Raw genomic sequence first — 8,808 nt, forward strand, 5'->3', positions numbered from 1 at the left:
ATATAAAAGGGAGGTTTTAGAAACTAGGAGCCAGGTAAACTTTGAATGAATTAGAACCAGTCAGGCAGCTGCCTTGCATGGAATTTAGTCATCAGACAAGTGGTTCAGTTATTATATGGAGAATTGTTGGCATAACCCTGTCCTTGCATGACTGATGGAGACCTATGAAATAACTAGGTAAGACTTGTTATAGCAATGCCAAATAGGGCACCCTCAGACCCAGAGCAGCACATATGGTACATTGTATACGCTGCCACCAACCACAAACTATACACAGATAGCACCATTAGACAGGGTCCGAATTATTTTCAGCTACGCAACCCTTAAGCATCACTCATGAGCTCTATTGTTCGGTCCATATGTCATACTTCTGTAATAGGAATGTTCAGCAAGTAAAAAACAGTCACCTGACAAACCAGGGCAGAATAGAAATTGTGGACATTAGCCAGATAGGATCCAACACAACTTATCAGAGCAGACACTGTAAAAAGGGCTTTATTCTGCATAACATTTTCAGGTTTACAACAAAAAAAAAAAGTTTGTGGACAAAACACGACAACTCTGATGAGACTGCAAAGGGTTTATGAGCATTCAAGACTTCCTGAGGGCACTGCAGAGGCCCAGTCTGAGCTCTGGGATACACTCACCAGGAGGTGGGCTATGGGAACCAAGCTGTCAGGAAGGGATTGGGCTAGAGGTACAAGCGTGCACTGTACTATCCATGTTCCAGGACCTTACAATGCCCGATAAGGAATAATGTTCCAGCAGCTTATGAAACAGGCACCTGACTGCCATTTAGGGGTCAGAACAGGTTACTACAGTATGGTGGGCCCACCCATATTACAATATCCCATGTCAGCTCAGATACAGTGAGCATCTAACAGACAAGCACACGATAAATTACAGCCCCCGCAGCATGGGTGTACCACAGTGCAAATTAACTAGGGGCTGGAGGAAAGATTCTCAGCAGCCATTCATCTTGAAGCCTTCCCTCCTCGCCCCATTACATTTGGGAAGGGAGAAAGTCTCCCCATTAATAATTATAATTTACAGTCCAGAATCTGAACAGAGCTCCCTGGAAACAGGCTGCAGAGCTCTGGGAGATTAATCCACCTCTTCCATGTGAGATGCATCCTCATCACCCTCCAGAGCGGGGATCTCATCTGGGACAGACTGACAGACTTCTTCCACTGCGGCCTCATCTTCATCAATACCTACAGGAGCATTAATCAGCAAGAAAGAGCCGGGTTAGAGAGCCTGAGGCATTAATACAAGACCACCCCATACTAGAGATAGGCAGCGAGAGGCTCAGTCACTGTATAACCACAGTGCCCAACGCATCCCAACAATGACAGAACGTAAGGCCTAACTTATGAAGCTATTACACGAGTATCGTCCCTTTACTTCGGAAACATAGGCAAGATATTTAAGTGTGACTTCTGTTAATAGGTTGTGTAAATAAAGAATATTTAATCTGAAATTACTGACCATCATATGGATGCACTTGTCTTTATAACATTCTAAGGTCGGTTCAGTTAAACACTACGTTTTCAAATTGGTAATATTTGGTTCAAAACTCCAGAAATGTGGTAGAAATCTCAGCCTAGAGTAGTTTCTGCCCCATTTATACATTTCTGAAGGGAAATATGCAACTAAGGGTCAACACTGAGTTGTTACTCTGCTCACAACACCCACAGGTCATCCCCAGGGGAACAGTTGAAGTACATACCCAGGCCAAGTTTGATCATCCTGTAGATCCTGTTGGAGTGTGTCTGGGGGTCATCCAAAGAAAAGCCAGAAGACAGGAGAGCGGTCTCGAAGAGCAGAACCACCAGGTCCTTCACAGCCTTGTCATTCTTGTCCGACTCGGCCTTCTGCCTCAGAGTCTCAACTATTGGGTGCTCGGGGTTGATTTCAAGATGCTTCTTGGCCATCATGTAGCCCATTGTGGAGTTGTCTCGCAGAGCCTGGGCCTTCATGATACGCTCCATGTTGGCTGTCCACCCATACGTGCTTGTGACAATACAGCAGGGAGAAGAAACTAGACGGTTTGATACTGTCACCTGCCAGACAAATAACCAGAGTTTAATGACTGAAGGGTATTCATAAGATACAGAAAGTGCCTATAATGTATAGCATCCACCATCAGGAACATCCCTGTTCTGACAGGACCTCACCTTTTCCACCTTCTTGTCCAAGATCTCCTTCATCAGTTTGCACAGGCTCTCGAACTTGGATTTGTTCTCCTCCATCTTTTTCTTCTCATCATCATCCTCAGGAAGCTCCAGCCCCTCCTTGGTCACAGACACCAGGGTCTTACCATCAAACTCCTTCAGCTGCTGGACACAGTACTCATCGATGGGCTCAGTCATGTAGACCACCTCAAAGCCACGTTTCCGCACACGCTCCACAAAGGCAGAATTGGCCACCTGCTCCTTGCTCTCACCTGTAGACAAAATAAAGAGGTTCAGACTCCACACAAGGAAACAATTCCCATGAGCCTGTACGAGACCAGTGTCATCAAGTTCTCACCTGTGATGTAGTAGATGCTTTTCTGAGTCTCCTTCATACGAGAGACGTATTCTGTGAGAGAAGCCATTTCATCTCCAGTCTGGGAGGTGTGATAACGCAGGAGTTCAGACAGCCTCTTCCTGTTGGTGGAGTCTTCATGGATCCCAAGCTGGATAGGGAAACAAAAGAACTCATTAATTCTCTCCCAGTCGTAGTGAGCGCCTCAGTATAGAGCCACATTGTTTAGAGTGGACGTTGGGGTAGCACAGATAAGGGGTTATATTAAAGAAAACTCCACTTAGTTTAGGATGAGTTCAGCAATGCAAATTAGCTGTAGTCCAGCTTTCTGCAGTCACACCCACTTACCAGTGTAACCTGATGAAATGTGTTTCTAGGTAAAGTCAACATGTGAAATACAGCCCGTGTAACTCACCAACACAAGTGACCTGATCCATCACACTACATCTGTTCTCACCTTTAGGTTCTTGGAGAACCCCTCATAGAACTTCTTGTAGTTCTCCTTATCCTCACACAGTTCAGTGAAGAGCTCCAGACACTTCTTGACAATATTCTTGCGGATGACCTTCAGGATTTTACTTTGTTGCAGCATCTCTCTGGAGATATTCAGAGGAAGATCCTCAGAGTCCACCACACCACGGATAAAGTCTGACAGGAAGGAAGGTTTGTTTAGTTACAGCTTTCTTATATAATGCATAATAAAGATTGACTAAACCACACTTGTAGATTTAAAGCCAGTTGGTTAATTCAATTCAAGTCTACCCCTCTGACAAGGACATCCACACTACTCAAACCACGATACTCCTTACCGAACTACTTTCCCTCTGTGTCAGTAGTTTGCTAGGACACAGTCTAATGCGGACTACAAGGTGCAGAATTAGACCTCGTATTGTGGGCTAGATACTTACTCAGGTACTCTGGGATGAGCTCATCACAGCTGTCCATGATGAACACCCTGCGTACGTACAGCTTAATGTTATTCTTTTTCTCTTGTTCTCAAACAGGTCAAAGGGAGCACGACGAGGAATGAAGAGAAGGGCCCGAAACTCTAGCTGACCCTCCACCGAAGAAGTGCTGGGAAAACAGAACCACAGGATCAGAAGAGATCATAGACAGACTCCAGCTCTGCTCCATCTACACCCATCTGAGCAGCTTACCTTGACAGCGAGGTGGTCCTCCCAATCGTTGGTCAGGCTCTTGTAGAACTCTCCATACTCATCCTGGGTGATATCATCAGGATTGCGAGTCCAGATGGGTTTAAGTCTTGTTCAGCTCCTCCTGGTCAATGTACTTCTCCTTGATCTTCTTGGTCTTTTTCTTTTTGTCTTTCCCCTCTTCTTCCTCATCAGAACCAACATCCTCTATCTTGGGCTTCTCCTCATCTCCTTCCTCTTTCTTCTCTTCCTCCTTCTCCTCTTCCTCCGCCTCATCGTCACTGATTTCCTTCTCTCGCTCCTTCTCCAGCTGTTGGGACAGAATATCAGATGAAGTCAGTTGACGGAATGTTGCTCAAGGTCTACCCATATTACCTGAAGCTTTCATTTCCCTAGTTCAGGCAAACACTATCCCCCATGTCAATAACAGCAAAACAAGTTTAATTCCAGGGTGGAAATCCATGAAGTTTTACGGTTTATAATCCTAAAAGCCAGTTTCAAGTTTCTCTCATGCACTCACATAGAGGGTAATGGGGTATCCGATAAACTGCAGAGTGTTTCTTCACCACTTCCTTTACTCTCTTCTCCTCCAGGTACTTCCGCCTGGTCCTCCTTCAGGTGCAGGATGACCCTAGTGCCTCGGCCAATAGGTTCACCTGAAACAAGTCACAATGTGTATTTGAGAAGTAGAAACTTAAACACTCACATGCAACACCAATAACAACCACCCACCAAGTCTACACACCTGGGACCCAAATCTCTGGACAACACAAACCATGCTCAGTTTCATGAACACATTTGGCACCATTTACTTTAGTGTTGTTCCAAGTTTATCACACACCGAGCAGGAAGTTGGGGACATTGTATAAGATGAACCACATGCAATTGTTCATGGTTTGCCAATATACCTCCAGTATAGAAAGCAGATTAGGATGCTTGCCCTAAATGGCATGGTAACTCATATCTGTTCCCGACCATAGAGGCGTGATGGTATTTACTCACCATGGTCAACCTTGACTGTAAAGCAGCCCCCAGCTGAAGATTCCCAGGCGTACTGCTCATCGTCAATGTGTTTTGTGATCACCACAACCTTCTCTGCCACCAGGTAAGCAGAGTAAAAAACCAACACCAAACTGGCCAATCATGGAGATGTCTGCTCCAGCCTGCAGGGAAGGATTATGTAGTAAGTATGTGCCATGAAAATAATTCTGTAATAAGCGCCACTGTCAGATACTAAGCCAGGGGGTTCTGCAGTGATCTTACCTGCAGGGCCTCCATGAAAGCCTTTGTACCAGACTTCGCAATGGTTCCGAGGTTGTTGATGAGGTCAGCCTTTGTCATGCCAATGCCAGTATCCACCAAGGTCAGGGTACGTTCTTGGCGGTTGGGGATGACATCAATTTTAAGTTCCTTGCCACTGTCCAGCTTGGAGGGGTCTGTGAGACTCTCATAGCGGATCTTGTCTAGGGCCTGAAAGGATAAACAAAATGTAATCAGCTACCTGTAAACCATCTAACACATTAAACATCAGTGACTGAGGGACTTTCACTTACATCTGAGGAATTGGAGATCAGCTCTCGCAGGAGATTTCCTTGTTGGAGTAAAAGGTGTTGATAATCAGAGACATGAGCTGAGCAATCTCAGCCTGGAAGGCAAAGGTCTCCACCTCACTCCTCGCCATGATGAATTTCTTCTGGCATCTTCTGGAAGAGTCAAGACATAACATTACTATACAGGACACTATAATGACCATAAATCCCACCCCGCAAGCTCGTTGCCTAGGTGTAATCCTTGATTCACAACTGTCATTTATTCCACACATCAACTCTATATCTAAATCATGTTACATACACCTAAAGAACATTTCCAGAATACGCACATATCTGACACAAGACACCGCAAAAACATCAATCATGCACTCATCTCCCGCATCGACTATTGCAATTCCCTCCTTACTGGTCTTCCAAAGTCAGAATTGAACACCCATACAATCTATTTTGCATGCAGCGGCTAGACTGATTTTTCTTACAAACCATTATTCCTCTGCTGAGACACTGTCAGTCTCTACATTGGCTGGCTGTATTTCAAACGAATCCAATATAAAATTCTTCTACTAACATATAAGGCGTCAACAAAATTGCACCGACATACATTTCCTCACTTGTCTCAAAATATCTCCCTACTCAACACCTCCATTCTGCACAAGATCTACGTCTCTTCTTCCACTCTCATCACATTCTCGTTACATGATTTTTCCGGGCTGCACCTACTTTGTGGAATTCCCTCCCTCGCACAGTAAGACTTTCCTCTAGTCTTCAAACCTTCAAGCGTTCACCGAAAGCCCACCTCTTCAGACAAGGTTATGATATTCCTCAACCATCATCATGATTTCCCTATTACCATCCTCTACACTGCCAACGCAAGACAACAACCTTCTGACCAACACTGCCACACACACAGCCCACTCAGTACTTTTACCTTTGCAGTATGGCTGGTCCATTGTGCAATATGATGTAGCACATGCCCTTGTGTTTCTAACTCCCATTGTCCTATAGATTGTAAGCTTTCGAGCAGGGTTCTCTTACCTCTCTGTCTGTATGTATTACCCAGTATTGTCTTATTATTGTTTGCTCCCAATTGTAAAGCGCTACGGAATTTGCTGGCGCTATATAAATAAATGATGATGCCCCACAGCAATATGCTACATAGCCACTATAAGTGTGGAACAGACAGAGGGATCTGTATTTTGCACAGCACGGAGAGCAGAGAGGCAGAAGTACTATGTAAATAATACCATGAAAAACTAGAAGATTGAAGCCAGTCACAATATGAAGTGATTCAATATCCCACCAGCCATCTGCCAGATCCTATTTCTTACTACAGCTCATTGTGTACAACAGCTGCAGAGTCAGGGTGGACGGCCCAGCGTCAGGAAGAGGAGGGCGCAGTGTCAGGAAGAGGAGGGATGTTATTACTCAGCACACACTGCGGACAATGCTAGTCTCATTTACACAGGGCGAGATGTCTACACTGAGGAACCCTCTAATGTACTTATAACCACAGGCTTGTCTGCATTACACAGGGTCTTACAGACAATAAGCCACTAAAATGACAAACATTCAGAGACCCAGAGAGGTGACTGATTTACCACATCACCCACTTACACCAGGCTACACACACACACACCATGCAGCAACACCCCACAGCGCCCCAAACCCACACCAGCCCCAACCCACCACACAGCCCCATAGAGCCCCAAACCCACCATACAGCGCCCAAACCACCACACAGCACCATACAGCCCCAAACCCACCACACAGCACCATACAGCCCCAGCCTCACCACCCACCACCAGCCCCAAACCCACCACACAGCGCCATAGCGCCCCAACCTCACCACCAGCCCACACAACATCCCAGCCCCCCTCCTGCCCCATACCCCCCTCCTGACAGACCACACTATCCCCAGACACCCCCCTCATACAACATATCTGCCCCCTTCCCGGCACTGCTCCCGCTCCCACGGGGCCTGGTCTCGGTGAGGGGGGGTGGGGAGGGGACATAGAAGATGGCGGGCCGCACCACGTGCCCCACCGCCGGTCTAGAAGGTTCCAGTGGGCGGAGTCACAATAACCGCCACAATCCCCCCAGTCCCGCAGTGTCCCCCGGGCCCCGGTACTTGACCCTCCCCGTCCCTCTGTCCCCCAGCGCTGTGCGGCCCCGGCCGGTACCTCGTGTGATGGAGCGTGTGATGGAGCGTGTGATGGAGCTGGTGATAGAGCTGGTCATGGAGCTGCGACTGCTGCGTCCCCGGCGGCTGGAAGAAGAGGAGAGTCCTCCGCAGCCGGCGCCTTATATAGTGCGGGATCCCTCGCCGCCGCCGCCTCCTCACACCGGCCGGGACTACTTCCCCGCGCGCTCCCCGCTCACTGTCTATATATAATATATCTATATACACCCCTATACTGTATTATATATACACTATATACACCCCTATACTGTATTATATATATATATATATATATATACTATATACACCCCTATACTGTATTATATATACACTATATACACCCCTATACTGTATTATATATATATATATATATATATACTATATACACCCCTATACTGTATTATATATATATATATATATATATATATATATATATATACTATATACACCCCTATACTGTATTATATATACACTATATACACCCCTATACTGTATTATATATATATATACTATATACACCCCTATACTGTATTATATATACACTATATACACCCCTATACTGTATTATATATATATATATATATACTATATACACCCCTATACTGTATTATATATATATATATATATATATATATATATATATATATATATATATATATATACTATATACACCCCTATACTGTATATATATATATATATATACTATATACACCCCTATACTGTATTATATATATACTATATACACCCCTATACTGTATTATATATCTATATACACCCCTATACTGTATTATATATATACTATATACACCCCTATACTGTATTATATATACACTATATACACCCCTATACTGTATTATATATACACTATATACACCCCTATACTGTATTATATATATACTATATACACCCCTATACTGTATTATATATACACTATATAACCTCTATACTGTATTATATATATCTATATACACCCTATACTGTATTATATATACACTATATACACCTCTATACTGTATTATATATATACTATATACACCCCTATACTGATTATATATATACTATATACACCCCTATACTGTATTATATATATACTATATACACCTCTATACTGTATTATATATATACTATATACACCCCTATACTGTATTATATATCTATATACACCCCTATACTGTATTATATATATATATACTATATACACCCCTATACTGTATTATATATATATATACTATATACACCCCTATACTGTATTATATATATACTATATACACCCCTATACTGTATTATATATATACTATATACACCTCTATACTGTATTATATATATACTATATACACCCCTATACTGTATTATATATCTATATACACCCCTATACTGTATTATATATATATATATA

General features: G+C 43.6%; 1 protein-coding gene across 1 annotated transcript; it reads right to left on the reverse strand.

Annotated features, from left to right (window-relative positions):
- Positions 1-479: 479 nt before the first annotated feature.
- HSP90AB1 (heat shock protein 90 alpha family class B member 1) lies at positions 480-5,383 on the reverse strand. Its single transcript, XM_075204487.1, is given in 19 exon segments — positions 480-1,214; positions 1,730-2,063; positions 2,178-2,446; positions 2,533-2,680; positions 2,987-3,177; positions 3,438-3,518; positions 3,521-3,596; positions 3,598-3,603; positions 3,687-3,788; positions 3,790-3,993; positions 4,204-4,233; positions 4,235-4,279; positions 4,281-4,339; positions 4,686-4,803; positions 4,805-4,846; positions 4,947-5,153; positions 5,237-5,268; positions 5,271-5,353; positions 5,355-5,383. Coding segments are annotated over 19 exon segments (2,166 nt in total). The 3' UTR covers positions 480-1,104.
- Positions 5,384-8,808: the final 3,425 nt, after the last annotated feature.

Source organism: Mixophyes fleayi, chromosome 3 (genome assembly GCF_038048845.1).
Source record: "Mixophyes fleayi isolate aMixFle1 chromosome 3, aMixFle1.hap1, whole genome shotgun sequence".
Classification (NCBI taxonomy): Eukaryota; Metazoa; Chordata; class Amphibia; order Anura; family Limnodynastidae; genus Mixophyes; species Mixophyes fleayi.